General features: G+C 43.9%; 1 protein-coding gene across 1 annotated transcript in view; it reads right to left on the bottom strand.

Moving 5' to 3' along the window:
- The window catches only part of zanl (zonadhesin, like), a 32970-nt gene that overhangs the window by 16603 nt on the left and 1367 nt on the right, over window positions 1–15000 (bottom strand). Inside the window, exons 2-38 of the mRNA XM_048235729.1 lie at window positions 14881–14991; window positions 14492–14691; window positions 14248–14389; window positions 13896–14140; window positions 13525–13673; window positions 12358–12486; window positions 12016–12154; window positions 11742–11883; window positions 11437–11636; window positions 11133–11271; window positions 10842–10952; window positions 10444–10646; window positions 10200–10341; window positions 9842–10086; window positions 9474–9622; window positions 9191–9319; window positions 8849–8987; window positions 8573–8714; window positions 8268–8467; window positions 7964–8102; window positions 7740–7871; window positions 7234–7427; window positions 6976–7117; window positions 5884–6128; window positions 5402–5550; window positions 5168–5296; window positions 4829–4967; window positions 4543–4684; window positions 4023–4219; window positions 3602–3740; window positions 3263–3379; window positions 2833–2957; window positions 1936–2081; window positions 1594–1737; window positions 928–1035; window positions 590–759; window positions 221–423 (exon numbers count right to left, since the gene is read on the bottom strand). Coding sequence (XP_048091686.1) covers window positions 221–423; window positions 590–759; window positions 928–1035; window positions 1594–1737; window positions 1936–2081; window positions 2833–2957; window positions 3263–3379; window positions 3602–3740; window positions 4023–4219; window positions 4543–4684; window positions 4829–4967; window positions 5168–5296; window positions 5402–5550; window positions 5884–6128; window positions 6976–7117; window positions 7234–7427; window positions 7740–7871; window positions 7964–8102; window positions 8268–8467; window positions 8573–8714; window positions 8849–8987; window positions 9191–9319; window positions 9474–9622; window positions 9842–10086; window positions 10200–10341; window positions 10444–10646; window positions 10842–10952; window positions 11133–11271; window positions 11437–11636; window positions 11742–11883; window positions 12016–12154; window positions 12358–12486; window positions 13525–13673; window positions 13896–14140; window positions 14248–14389; window positions 14492–14691; window positions 14881–14991 — 5816 coding nt within the window. The remainder of the gene's footprint in view (window positions 1–220; window positions 424–589; window positions 760–927; window positions 1036–1593; window positions 1738–1935; window positions 2082–2832; window positions 2958–3262; window positions 3380–3601; window positions 3741–4022; window positions 4220–4542; window positions 4685–4828; window positions 4968–5167; window positions 5297–5401; window positions 5551–5883; window positions 6129–6975; window positions 7118–7233; window positions 7428–7739; window positions 7872–7963; window positions 8103–8267; window positions 8468–8572; window positions 8715–8848; window positions 8988–9190; window positions 9320–9473; window positions 9623–9841; window positions 10087–10199; window positions 10342–10443; window positions 10647–10841; window positions 10953–11132; window positions 11272–11436; window positions 11637–11741; window positions 11884–12015; window positions 12155–12357; window positions 12487–13524; window positions 13674–13895; window positions 14141–14247; window positions 14390–14491; window positions 14692–14880; window positions 14992–15000) is intronic.

The following is a 15000-nucleotide window of genomic DNA, read 5'->3' as shown; positions in this document are numbered from 1 at the left end:
TAATCTTTTGAAAATAATCTGATGTGTAAATATTTTGTACTGTATATGTCTGTATAGTTTAGTTTTCATGGTATCTAAAGACTGTCTCTCTCTCTCTCTCTCCCTCTCTTCCTCACTCTCTCTCTCTCTCTCCCTCTCCCTCCCTCCCTCTCTCTCTCTCTCTCTCTCTCTCTCTGTGTGTGAGCACAGACGGTGTCGTTGTTTCGGCGTGGACACTCACAGGGTGATATGAGCCTTGGGGATCCACACAGCCACAGTCCTTGAGCGGGACACACTGGTCGTTGCTCAGAACGAAGCCGGGGTTGCACTGGCAGCCCTCCACACACTTGCTGCCACAGCCCTGTGGCCCGCTGACCCCCAGACAAGTCTCTGGACAGGAGCTGACGCACATGGTGTAGTGGCTGTTCGGGGGGCAGGCCAACGCTGCAGAGACAGAAAGACAGGGGGGTCATGTTACTGTGTAAGTTCATGTGGGGAACAGAAGGAGAAAGAGAGAGTGTGAGAGAAAAACAGAGAGAGAGAAAGAGAGAGAGACAGAGAGAGAGAGAGAGAGAGAGACAGAGACAGAGAAAGAGGGGGGAAGACTTACGACAGAATTCTGGCTCCCTCCACTGGTGGACCAGCGCTCCTGCACCCAGGCAGGCATCGGTGTAGGCCTGGAGTTGGTCACACAGCATCTGCTGCATACCGTCGTAACGGCACATGTCAAACACGCAGCTCTGGAAGAACGGCAGCGGGTCCACCACCTTTACGCAATCTCTGGACACGGGCGGACGCAAGAGAGGCCAGGAGTGAGACAGATAGTACACAACACCGGTTGAGAGCACAAAATGATGACTCTCACAAGTCTCAGTGTGTTTCTCACAAGTCTCACTGTGTTCTCACAAGTCTAGCACAGTGTCTGTGGTGTCTGTGATATGTCCTTACCTGAAGGGACCCGCGGGGTCCTTGAGCTTCCCACAGTTAGCAGGGTTGGTCACAACAGCCTCCAGCTCTGGTTTGCAGGGAGGGTCAGGGGAAACATCAGGCTTGCACCTATTAAACACAGATTTGAGTCAAGTTGACATGATGGATGGGTGGTATTATATATATATATATATAGTATGAAATATTCATATATCCCTGTTGTGACTAATAAATAACCATTGAGAGCACTGAGAATAGCCGGATGGCTGAAACATCTGCTCTGGCTTTTTATTTAAAAATACTTTGTCTAGTCACCTTCTTCAGAGAGCGAGCCACTCATAGCCTCTTGCTCACAGTATTGGTTCGCACCTGGACTTAAAAACTGTCATCTAAGCGCAACAATCCTTCTTTGCCTTCTGACTAATAAATGACCAGAAGGTCAGGGGTATATCAACAAAACAAGTCAGACTAAACTTATTCATAGCATTAAAAACTAACGGTCAAGTTTCCCTATCAAGAAATTTGCTGCACAAGATGCTGCAACCTCTTGTGCAACTATTTAAAAGTAAATACCCTCAGTAAATCTGCCCCTACTGGGAGCACTAATACCTGTTGCTCAGAGGAGAATGAAAACACGATATTGTGAAACAGTGGAATCCGAGAGACGGTGAAGGTGCACACACTCACACATCATCCTCATCCTCATTTGTCTGCCAGCTGTTCCCAAACTGATCAGAGCTCTCAGCCTGGGTACCATCTGGCTTGGTGAAGTCATTGCTGGGGTTACCATCAAAGTCTCCGCACAGGCCACACATCTGGTCATGATGTGTGCTGAGAGAGGTCAGACACAGAGAAGAACGTGAGAGTGGCCGAGAAATAAAAAAGACAAAAGTAGAATAACGATGAGGATTTTCCAACTGAAGTAACACACTAAAAGATTCACCAGCAAGTGAAACAAGAGATTTAAAGCGCTTATCTTTATAAGTGGCATGGATGTGTGTGTGTGTGTGTGTGTGTGTGTGTCCAAACCTGGGCACGGTGATTTGGGCATAGTGGTTGCCATCCCAGCGCACTCGGAGCCCAAAGGTGGTCTGAAGGGTGATGTACTGCCCAGCCAGGGACAGAGACATCAGCGGAGATGGCGAGTGAGGGAGGGCCACTCTACGCCCATCCACCTGCACCATGCGAGAGAGAGAGAAAGAGAAGAATGAGAAGACAAAGAACAAAGAGAGAGAGAGAGAGAGAGAGAAAGAAAGACAACGAAACAAAGAGAGAGAGAGAAATAAGAAAGAAAGACAAAGAACAGTGAGAGAGTGAGGGATGGATAGAGAAAGAAAGAAAAAAAATGATAAGTGGGGGGTCAAGAGTTAACACCTACAGGCCATTGACCGTAAATCGCTTCCTTGTTAAGAGATAAGAGATAAGACCTCTGAAGTAAAAACCCCCTCTGATCCCCTTGGAAGATTAAAGACCAGAAGAGCTGCGCTCAAGTAGAGCATGTTGTAACATGGCCAGGACTTATTTAAATAGATTTGCCTGTGTGTGTGTGTGTGTGTGTGTGTGGGCAGTGACAACAGTATAGATGGCAGGATGAATGAAGTTATTGAAGAGGAGGGCAGATGTAGGAGATATGTCCCATTAATCCCGAGATTACTTAGAGGCTGGAATATGGATAAAATAAAACTTAATCATGCAGATGTGTGTGTGTGTGTGTGTGTGTGTGTGTGTGTGTGTGTGTGTGTGTGTGTGTGTGTGTGTGTGTGTGTGTGTGTGTGTGTATGTGTATGTGTATGTGTATGTGCATCTTTGTGTTGGGGGATATGGTCGTTGATTTACAGTATGTAACCAACATATAGAAAAGCAACTCTACCCACAATAGCACACAATATGAAGGCCCATATGGGTTCTGATGCTAAATCTGCTTACCAGCGTTCTTCTGCTCTTCATCATGGTCACCGTGATGCCGTCGACCGTCACATAGAGCTTCCTGAGGTATGAGGCGCCGGACACTCCTCTCTCTTCATTCTTTGCCTCCACTGAGAACCACGGCCCTAAAAATGAAGAGAGAGAGAGAGAGGCGGTGTGGTCAATCTCACTGAGCTTGGGTGACGGGTGGCCCCAAACCTGACGGCGGATTTCTGGTGGATTTCAAATCCTTCCAAATAATTTCCTCACTGATAAAATATTTTAGAGTAATGTTAAAGGCAGAACAGAGGTTTGAGTACAAGACAAAGCTATTTCCATTTCTTTGGTCTCAATTGATGCATTATCTAATTCACCATAAGGGTGTTTTATAAGATGTGTGGGTCAGGTTGATGGAGTTCCCATTCACATCCACCAGGGGTCACCCTCTCACCTGTGCTGTTCTTGCAGGTTCGTGCCAGGGTGTACGTGCAGGTGCCCATAAAAGTGTAGAATTTGTCATCAAAGGTGCTATAGTGAGGGTCTCCTGAAATCGTGCAGTCTTCAAAACCTGGGAAAACACACACAACCTGAGCATGGGTATTATGTGCAACACTGGTGAATGGCTGCCTAGCTCGAAATTTACGAACTACACTTAGTTACGTCCTAACTTTAGAGGACCTAAGACCTACGACCTGCAACATCTTCCACAGAATGTGCAACTCAACTCAACTCAACAACTTATGTAGGTCAGTTTAAGCACTGAAGTCCAGGAGATGAGAGCCATACTTACCGACAGGGTAACAACCAACAATGCCTTCCTGGACCCCACACTGTTGCATTGGGGGGCAATCGGTGGCCTCACAGGTAACAGTGGGGGAATTGCACTTGCACTTCTGCTTACAATCGTTAGAGTAGAACTCCTCACCGGACTGAAAAGCCAGGAGGACCATTGTTATCATAAAATATCAATAAAAAAAAAAAATAAAAAAAAACACTGTCGGTGTATATGTTTATGGATGTTATTGCATGGTCAGCATTAATAAATAAAAATAATATATCCCTTAAAGGAGTACGGGAATGTTGAGAAATGAACGTTCTAAAGAATATCTGGGTTCATTGAATTCAACATAGAATTTTAGAACCTTTAATTGTTGCGGAACTTAGAATGTTCAAAAACCTACACCTTTAAGGGTTAAAAAAAAATCACACACCTCATAGTACAGTCCATTGTGTTCACATCCGCAGCTGTCGTTCTTGATGCACTTGCCAGCGCTGAGGACGTATCCTGGGTTACACACACACCCCTCAGCACACGTCCCGTTACACTGACCAGGAGTTGGCAGGACACAGGAAGGCTGGCAAGGTGAGACACAGGACTCAAAGTGGCTGTTGTCAGGGCATTTTAGAGCTGTTGGGGGTCAAAGGAACATCAATAATGTTAGACATTGTCTTAAGACATTGTCTCACTTTATATAGCCAAGGGCCTTAAGCCCCTAAACTACAACCTGACCTATAATGCTAATGAGACACATTAATTATTAATAATTAAAAGCAATATAGCTAGTGATTGTGATGTTGGTAGCAGATATTACCATAACTATGATTACCTACGGCCAAATCACCGCCATAGTGATATTTCACCACTCTCACTTGTGCAATTTTGCTTAAGCACTATCTTAGGATCAATGTTTAGAATGTATGTGCCGTGATAGCTGGTCCCTAGAGACTCACGGCAGAAGGTGCTGTTCCTCCATGATCCGATGGTGACTCCACGATCCTGACACTCATTCACATAGGCCTCTATGGCCTCACACAGGGCAGAGTGCAGTCCATCCAGCTCACACACGTCAAACATGCAGTCCTTATAGAAGCTCTGGAAAACAACATTTAGCATTATGATTGCTATATGGATGAATGGTATTCTTACAGTATAATCGGAAAACCCTGATTTAATACACTGGGGTTTCTCATCCACATTCCTAATGCACAACTAATATTTAGTTAGTTTGTAACTCACATTTGGATTAACCCTGGGGTGGCACATGGCAAATGGGCCTTTGCTGTCCAGTATCATTCCACAGTAGGCAGGAGACTCATACTCATCCTGCTGGTCATCTGTGCAGCCTGGATAAACCTCATCGGGTATCTTGTTGCATCTAACAATCAGGAAACAGTTACGTTAAGAATCTCTCCGCCTGTGTTTATTGAAGTCCATTTCACCCTCTATTGAGTTGATTTACATAGCACCATTAACACTTCATCTTATTTTAGGGAGGGCACACTTGACTAAGAGCAAACTATCCATGCCTGTGTGGTAACTGTGAGTGTGTGTGTGTGTGTGTCTATGCGGTCTTACTCTGAGTCAACGTTCCAGCTATCCCCGAACTCCACAGGGCTGGTCACCAGATGGCCGGAGGAATTCCGGAAATCATCCTTGGCATTCCCGTTGTAGTCTCCGCACAACCCGCACACCTTGTTCTTATAACTGGCAAAACGATAAGGGCAGACATTATGCACCACTATGACTAATCGGTCACTACATATTTAGGTGTATTTTAGGTGTTTAACAGCTTTGACTGTTGTTACTCACTCTGCAATCACTTTGATGTCCATGAAGTGGTTGCCATCGTAGCGAACAGTCACTCCAAAACTCATGGCCACGGTGTAATGTTTTCCAGACTTGTAGACAGAAACGTCTGCAGCTGGGCTGAAAGGCACGTTCACTCGGGTCCCATTGAGCTGGATGAGACACACAGCACATGCAGTGATACATATTTCATGAGCCACTGCTCTATTTTACGTGTAAACAATCAACTGCTGCTCTCTGGGTAGAAATAGGAATTAATCATCAAATAACCAAAACATACTCATTAATGGCCACAATTTCTTTTTTTTTTACTTTGTCTTTTTGTCTCTTTTTTAAAGTATATTTTTGGAGCTTTTGCTTTTTTGCAGATATGACAGTGGAGAGAGACAGGAAGTGAGAGGGAGAGAGAGATGGGGTGGCACTCTGCCACCCGCTTGCACGGCAGCTCCTATAGCCTACTTTTCTTCTCTTTAACTTCTCCTCACCTGCACATCTCCTCCTCTCAGAATGGACACTGTCACCCCTTTGGCATGGACGTGCACAGAGTCCACGTAGCTGATTTTGTAATTGTTTTGTCGGTTCTTATTGGTCACGTAGACCTCATAGTGAGGCACGCTGGTGGTGTTGCAAGGTTTCGACATCAGATACGTGCAGTTGCCCATGAAGTCGTACTTGCGCTTATCAAAGGTGGTGTAGTGGGGATCAGAGGTGGCAATACAGGTGGAGTCGTCTGGAGGCAAAAAACATTAAAAAACATTAGAGGCGGACACTAAAGAGAAGCATGACAATCATGAAAAACACACATCTGGCCCGATGACCACCAGATGGTGTCGCCCACTGATTCGACAGCGCTGCTCAAAATGAGTTTGACAGTGTAGCTATGCGCGTGGTCATGGGATCAGAATGGTCATTATGTAGTCATCTTCATTCCCAGCAGAAGGCATCGTTTCTGTAAGACACTTGGTGATTTTGAAGTCAAAAAGTCTTTTATTTAGAAACAGTCTTTGTTTGAATACAGAAGTCAATGGTGGCCAGTTCTTTTTGTTTACTGTTGTACAGTGTCAGTAACTGAATATATTTCCTTGCCAATTTCAATTGGCATAGACAAGCAAAACATTTTACGACAACTGACATGTATAAGGCAGGAGTGCCTTTCTCGAGTGAACTATTCCTTTAAGTTCATTGTTGAACCTTAGATGTCCTCAACTTTAATTTGTGCACATGAGAGAAGGGAACAATGGCCGGCTGAATAGCTTGCTCTGACCACACAAAAGAGTCAAGCCCATGAAAAGTATCAGCTTATTCACAGTGTGAGCCTGAGAGGGAGGAATGTGACCTCAAAATATGTGACTTATCTATGGTTTCAAAGATTTAAAAAACAAGGCACAAAAGAATAGTAAGGGGTAACTGTTATTTTCAGAAATAGTTAAGGGCTTTGTGGTTTCCCTCTCAAACAGCCGCTGCTGGACTCTGGGCAATTTTGTGGCTATCCAGTAAAGCATTTATGAAGTCACTCTTGTTTTTGTTCTTACATACTCTTGGAGGAAAACGAAGCTGACGTGAACAACACCACTTACCTTTGGGATAGCAGCCATGGACTCCATTGACCTCTCGGCACTCCTCAGTGGGAGTACAGCTGTTGTCCACGCAGTTGAGAGTGTAGTTTCCAGCACAGCGACACAGCTTAGAGCAGCCATCCCCAAAGACGATCTCTCCGGACTAAAGAGAGGAAATAACAGCAGGTTATACAGTATTTATATATTTACACAAATACAGTTGTGTACCATATGCTGTTACTCAAACTTCCCTTCCCCTCCATAAGAAACTCTTTGTACCTCATAGTAGTTGTTATTAGCGTCAAGGCAGCCACACTTCTCCACAGGCACGCAGCGCGAGCCTCGGAAGAGATAACCGGGCTTGCAAAAGCATCCGGTGATACAGGATCCAGTGCAGTTGGTGGAAGGCTCCCTACAGCTGGGGATGCAGGCTGGGCCACACTCGATATACTCCGCATTGGGGGGGCACTTCACTGGGGGATTAGAGGGAGAGGGGAATGGAGACAGAGACAAAGAGAAATGTGAAGTTCACATACTCACAACTACAGATCTACCAAGATTCAAGATCTGGAAAAAGGCTCCGTTCAATTGATTGATGGATAGAATAGTTATCTTTTGGTTTGTCCATCAGGGTGCATGTATAGGCCACTTGTTGGATTATAAAGTTGGGTAGCAAGCAGTTTTATCTAAGACCAATAATTTAAATTTTTTGATAGTTCAAGCTCTTCTCTACTTGACAAACTTATCTAAATGAAGGATCTTTCTCTTCTAAACAACAGATATACCTGGAGTGGTTGGTTTGGGAGTTGTTGGCCGGGGCGTTGTAGGTTTGGAAGTTGTAGGTTTGGGAGTTGATGGTTTGGGAGTTGATGGTCGGGGTGTTGTTGGTTTGGGTGTTGTTGCTTTGGGTGTTGTTGCTAATGAAAGACAGAATAACCATTGTTGTAGTGACTGTAAGCTTACTTAATTTAAAGCATACACTTAAAGCATTTAGTTATACAAAACTCACCAATGGGGTAGCAGCCCAGAAGTCCTCCCTGGACGCTACACTCCTGTGAAGGGGGACACTCTCCATCACTGCAGCTGACGAAAGGAGGATTGCACCTGCACTTCAGGTCACAGTTAGAGGTGTACCACTCCTCTCCAGGCTGAAAATGAAAAGTAGAAAAATATTAGTAACCATTTAACAACTGCATTATATAAGCTGAATAAGAAAGTGGAGAATAATGTCTTTTGGGGGAAGTATAGAATAACCATTAATACAAACAATCACTCATCAGAAAATAAGTCAGTCATTGCATTAATGTATTCACCTGGTAGTACTGGCCATTGGTGTGTTGGCATCCACAGCTGTCGTTCCTGACACACTTGCCAGCACTGAGAACGTATCCTGGGTCACACACACACCCCTCTGCACACGGTCCATTACACTGCCCTGGGGAAGGTGTGACACAGGAAGGCTGGCAGGGTGGAGCACAGGACTCAAAGTGGCTGTTGGGAGGGCAGGTCAGGGCTGTTGATAGAAAAAAAGACAAAAATAGTTATTCATTTGCTAAATCCTTTTTTTTTTCAACAAATGTACAGAACCACCAACAACATGAAGGCGATTAAGACTCACGGCAGAAGGTGCTGTTCCTCCATGATCCGATGGTGACTCCACGATCCTGACACTCATTCACATAGGCCTCTATGGCCTCACACAGGGCAGAGTGCAGTCCATCCAGCTCACACACGTCAAACATGCAGTCCTTGAAGAAGCTCTGGAGCAGATAAGAACACACAACATGGAAATATAACATAGCTCACTTTTAAAATCTAAAGTGTATCTAAATGTTGCAATAAAAAGACTCCTTTAACATAACCCATTTTTCATAATGGACGTGCTTTTACTCACATTGGGATTAACCTTGGGGTGGCACATAGCGAATGGGCCGTTGCTTTCCAGTATGATTCCACAGAAGGCAGGTTTCTCATATTTATCTTGTTCCTCTGGGGTACAACCAGGTACAGGCACCTCAGGAGATTTGTTGCATCTGTGTATACAAAACAGAGGTAAACAACAATTTAGATGCACATGTTGAGTCCATTAACTAGCGGTCCATGTGCCTTTGTCTGTCTTCATGCCTAACTGTCTCATGCTACCAAGTATTTGCAGAAGCCAAAGTACTTATGTCCTCAACTACATGTACATTTTATGTGGTAAAACGTTGCTATGGTGCTCCCTGTAAAATCTTACTCTGGGTCAGAGTTCCAGCTGTTTCCAAAGTCATTCGGTTTTGTCACAAGTTCGCCTGTAGGTGTACGGAAGTCGTCCTTGGGGTTGCCGTCGTAATCTCCACAAAGGCCACAAAGCTTCTCTTTGTATCTATGGAAGCAAAAATGTTTTGTTTTAGTTTATATATCAGAGCAAGATAAAACAGCTGATTATTCCAGTAAAACCAGCCTTATGGTATTGAAATCCACCTGAAAAATACAGAATCAATGTACGAGCATGAACCAGTATCCTGATTTTTACTCACGCTGCAATCACTTTGATGTCCATGAAGTGGTTGCCATCGTAGCGAACAGTGACTCCAAAACTCATGGCCACGGTGTAATGTTTTCCAGACTTGTAGACAGAAACGTCTGCAGCTGGGTTCACAGGCAGGTTCACATTGGTCCCATTGATCTGGGGATACACACAGAGAAGAGAGTGAAGGGACATGCAGACACTTCATACACATATGGACACCTACTACTTTAAGTACAATGTTGAACCACTGCATGACATTTGAGCAGCACTTCATAAAGGCATCCTATGGGAATAGTTAGAATCAAAACATTCTGCATGGATATTTTGCACTTCTATTTTTCAATAGCTGTGTGCTACTTGCATCCTATATCTTACCCGCACGGTTCCTCCTTTAAGGATAGATATGGTCATTCCATGGACGTAGACATGCACCGCTGATACATAGCTGATTCTATTGTTGTTGTTGCGGTTCTCATTGGACACATGGACCTCATAGTGTGGCAGACCAGTGGTGTTGCATGGCTTGGACATCAGATAGGTGCAGTTGCCCATGAAGTTGTAATTTTGCTTATCAAAGGTGGTGTAGTGAGGATCACCAGAGGCAATACAGGTGGAGGTGCCTGTGGATGAAAAAAGATAGATACTATTAATAGATCCCAAAAGTTAAAGCATGCCGCACAAAATCTCAGAAACTTAAAATGTTCATGAGCAAAAGAGATAAAAAAAAAAATACCTTGAGGATAACATCCAGGGACTCCATTGACCTCTCGGCACTCCTCAGTGGGAGCACAGGTGTTGTCCACGCAGGAGAGAGTGTAGTTTCCAGCACAGCGACACAGCTTGGAGCAGCCATCCCCAAACACAACCTCTCCAGGCTGATGGAGAAACAAGTTTGTTAGGAGTCATCTTATTTTGGTGATACTTAAACCAAAGATAGGTTAAATACCACAAAAGTAATATTTCTGTCTTGATTATACCTCATAGTAGTTGTTGTTGTCATCCAGACAGCCACACTTATCAACGGGAACACACCGGTTTCCTGACAGCACAAAGCCTGGTCTACAGAAACAGCCGCTTACACAGGCCCCAGTGCAGTTACTGGAGTTAATGTTGGGTTTCTGGCAGGTGGGGACGCATGACGGACCACACTCCAAAAAGTCAGAATTAGGGGGGCACGTCACTGTATAACAAGAGAGAATGAAGAAGTTGAGAAAAAATGGAAGAGGAAATAAATGCAGAGATGACGAGGAGACTTTCATGTTAGGCTACTTAATTATTTAAAAAATAAAAATAAAAACATGTTATCAAGTCTGTACATATGCTGGCCACTAGGACAATCTAGGTAGTGAATTAAAGCAGCAGTATTGTTACTTACCTGGTGTTGTTGTTGGAATTGGCCTTGGTGTTGTTGGTTTTGGAGTAGATGGTGTTGGTGTAGATGGGCTGGGTGTGGAAGGTTTGGGTGTAGTTGGTTTGGGGGTAGTGGCTGGATAGAAGGGGGAAACAATCAGTTGTTAGAGTTCTGGTACACAGTATAACAGTATCTAATATTACTGAAATATCTCATACATTGTTTGACAAAATTACAATTGTTTAGCTTTGAGGGCATACATCACAAACTAACGGAAAGGTTCTTCATATATTAAATTAAAAAAAAATACACTACCAATGGGGTAACAGCCCAGAAGTCCTCCCTGGACGCTACACTCCTGTGAAGGGGGACACTGTCCATCACTGCAGCTGACGAAAGGAGGATTGCACCTGCACTTCAGGTCACAGTTAGAGGTGTACCACTCCTCTCCAGGCTGAAAATGAAAAGTAGAAAAATATTAGTAACCATTTAACAACTGCATTATATAAGCTGAATAAGAAAGTGGAGAATAATGTCTTTTGGGGGAAGTATAGAATAACCATTAATACAAACAATCACTCATCAGAAAATAAGTCAGTCATTGCATTAATGTATTCACCTGGTAGTACTGGCCATTGGTGTGTTGGCATCCACAGCTGTCGTTCCTGACACACTTGCCAGCACTGAGAACGTATCCTGGGTCACACACACACCCCTCTGCACACGGTCCATTACACTGCCCTGGGGAAGGTGTGACACAGGAAGGCTGGCAGGGTGGAGCACAGGACTCAAAGTGGCTGTTGGGAGGGCAGGTCAGGGCTGTTGATAGAAAAAAGACAAAAATAGTTATTCATTTGCTAAATCCTTTTTTTTCTTCAACTAATGTACAGAACCACCAACAACATGAAGGCGATTAAGACTCACGGCAGAAGGTGCTGTTCCTCCATGATCCGATGGTGACTCCACGATCCTGACACTCATTCACATAGGCCTCTATGGCCTCACACAGGGCAGAGTGCAGTCCATCCAGCTCACACACGTCAAACATGCAGTCCTTGAAGAAGCTCTGGAGCAGATCAGAACACACATGGAAATATATTGTTAGCTCACTTTTAAAATCTAAAGTGTATCTAAATGTTGCAATAAAAAGACTCCTTTAACATAACCCATTTTTCATAATGGACGTGCTTTTACTCACATTGGGATTAACCTTGGGGTGGCACATAGCGAATGGGCCGTTGCTTTCCAGTATGATTCCACAGAAGGCAGGTTTCTCATATTTATCTTGTTCCTCTGGTGTACAACCAGGTACAGGCACCTCAGGAGATTTGTTGCATCTGTGTATACAAAACAGAGGTAAACAACAATTTAGATGCACATGTTGAGTCCATTAATTAGCGGTCAATGTGCCTTAGTCTGTCTTCATGCCTAACTGTCTCATGCTACCAAGTATTTGCAGAAGCCAAAGTACTTATGTCCTCAACTACATGTACATTTTATGTGGTAAAACGTTGCTATGGTGCTCCCTGTAAAATCTTACTCTGGGTCAGAGTTCCAGCTGTTTCCAAAGTCATTCGGTTTTGTCACAAGTTCGCCTGTGGGCGTACGGAAGTCGTCCTTGGGGTTGCCGTCGTAATCTCCACAAAGGCCGCAAAGCTTCTCTTTGTATCTATGGAAGCAACATTTTTTTGTTTTAATAATAATAATAATAATGCATTTTATTTATGGGCGCCTTTCTGAACAATCAAGGTCACCTTACAAAATCAACAATAAAACATTCAATCCATTAAACAAGCAATCAGAGAAAACAAGCAATACAATAACAAGATAATACTAAAGCAAAAGAAAGAAAGAAAGAAAAAATTAAAGAGAGTAGGCCTGTCTGAAAAGATGAGTTTTTAGGTGAGATTTGAAAGTGGTTATGGACGTGGAGTGTTGAATGTAGTGGGGCAAAGAGTTCCAGAGGTGGGGGGCTGAGTGACTGAAAGCTCTAGACCCCATGGTAACAAGACGAGCAGGTGGGAGGATGAGCTGGATGGAGGAAGAAGATCTGAGAGAACGGATGGGTGTCTTGATATGGAGGAGCTCAGTGAGATACTGAGGAGCAAGATTGTTAATAGCTTTAAATGTAAGGAGGAGGATCTTGTAAATTATGCGGTATTTGAAGGGGAGCCAATGAAGTTGCTGCAGGACAGGTGTTATGTGACTGATGGAGGGGGTTCTGGTAATGATGCGGGCAGCAGAGTTTTGGACCAGTTGTAGTTTATGGATGGATTTGTCAGGTAAACCATAGAGGAGAGAGTTGCAGTAGTCTAGGCGGGAGGTGACCAGGGTGTGAACCAGAATTTCAGCATTGTTGGGGGAGAGAGATGGGCGCAAGCGAGAGATATTACGTAAATGGAAATATGCTGACCGAGTGATGTTATTGATGTGGGACTGGAATGACAAAGTGCTATCTAGGATGATACCCAGACTCTTAACCTGGGGGGAGGGGGACACAGATGAATTGTCGATGGAGATGGAAAAGTGATTTATTTTAGAGAGGATGGATTTGGTGCCAATAAGGAGGATTTAAGGAGGTTTTAGTTGACAGAGCAAGATAAAACAGCTGATTATTCCAGTAAAACCACCCTCATGATATTTACATACATCTGAAAAATACACAATCAATGTACAAGCATCAACCTGTATCCTGATTTTTACTCACGCTGCAATCACTTTGATGTCCATGAAGTGGTTGCCATCGTAGCGAACGGTCACTCCAAAACTCATGGCCACGGTGTAATGTTTTCCAGACTTGTAGACAGAAACGTCTGCAGCTGGGTTCACAGGCAGGTTCACATTGGTCCCATTGATCTGGGGATACACACAGAGAAGAGAGTGAAGGGACATCCATACACTTGATACACATATGGACCACTACTACTTTTAGTACAATGTTGAACCACTGCATGATACACATTTGAGCAGCATTACATAAAGACATCCTATGGGAATAGTTAGAATCAAAACATTCTGCATGGATATTTGCACTTCTATTTTTCAATAGCTGTGTGCTACTTGCATCCTATATCTTACCCGCACGGTTCCTCCTTTAAGGATGGATATGGTCATTCCATGGACGTAGACATGCACCGCTGATACGTAGCTGATTCTGTTGTTGTTGTTGCGGTTCTCATTGGACACATGGACCTCATAGTGTGGCAGACCCGTGGTGTTGCACGGCTTGGACATCAGATAGGTGCAGTTGCCCATGAAGTTGTAATTCTGCTTATCAAAGGTGGTGTAGTGAGGATCACCAGAGGCAATACAGGTGGAGGTGCCTGTGGATGAAAAAAGATAGATACTATTAATAGAAACCAAAAGTTAAAGCATGCCACACAAAATCTCAGAAACTTGAGGAAAAGAGATTTAAAAAAAAAAAAAATACCTTGAGGATAACATCCAGGGACTCCATTGACCTCTCGGCACTCCTCAGTGGGAGCACAGGTGTTGTCCACGCAGGAGAGAGTGTAGTTTCCAGCACAGCGACACAGCTTGGAGCAGCCATCCCCAAACACAACCTCTCCAGGCTGATGGAGAAACAAGTTTGTTAGGAGTTATTTTATTTTGGTGATACTTAATCCAAAGATAGGTTAAATACCACAAAAGTAATATTTCTGTCTTGATTATACCTCATAGTAGTTGTTGTTGTCATCCAGACAGCCACACTTATCAACGGGAACACACCGGTTTCCTGACAGCACAAAGCCTGGTCTACAGAAACAGCCAGCTACACAGGTCCCAGTGCAGTTACTGGAGTTAATGTTGGGTTTCTGGCAGGTGGGGACGATGACGGACCACACTCCAAAAGTCAGAATTAGGGGGCACGTCACTGTATAACAAGAGAGAATGAAGAAGTTGAGAAAAAATGGAAGAGGAAATAAATGCAGAGATGACGAGGAGACTTTCATGTTAGGCTACTTAATTATTTAAAAAATAAAAACATGTTATCAAGTCTGTACATATGCTGGCCACTAGGACAATCTAGGTAGTGAATTAAAGCAGCAGTATTGTTACTTACCTGGTGTTGTTGTTGGAATTGGCCTTGGTGTTGTTGGTTTTGGAGTAGATGGTGTTGGTGTAGATGGGCTGGGTGTGGAAGGTTTGGGTGTAGTTGGTTTGGGGGTAGTGGCTGGATAGA

Source organism: Alosa alosa, chromosome 24 (assembly GCF_017589495.1).
Source record: "Alosa alosa isolate M-15738 ecotype Scorff River chromosome 24, AALO_Geno_1.1, whole genome shotgun sequence".
Classification (NCBI taxonomy): domain Eukaryota; kingdom Metazoa; phylum Chordata; class Actinopteri; order Clupeiformes; family Clupeidae; genus Alosa; species Alosa alosa.
Note: the sequence above shows the minus strand (reverse complement) of the source record. Positions and strands in the feature narration are given on the sequence as shown.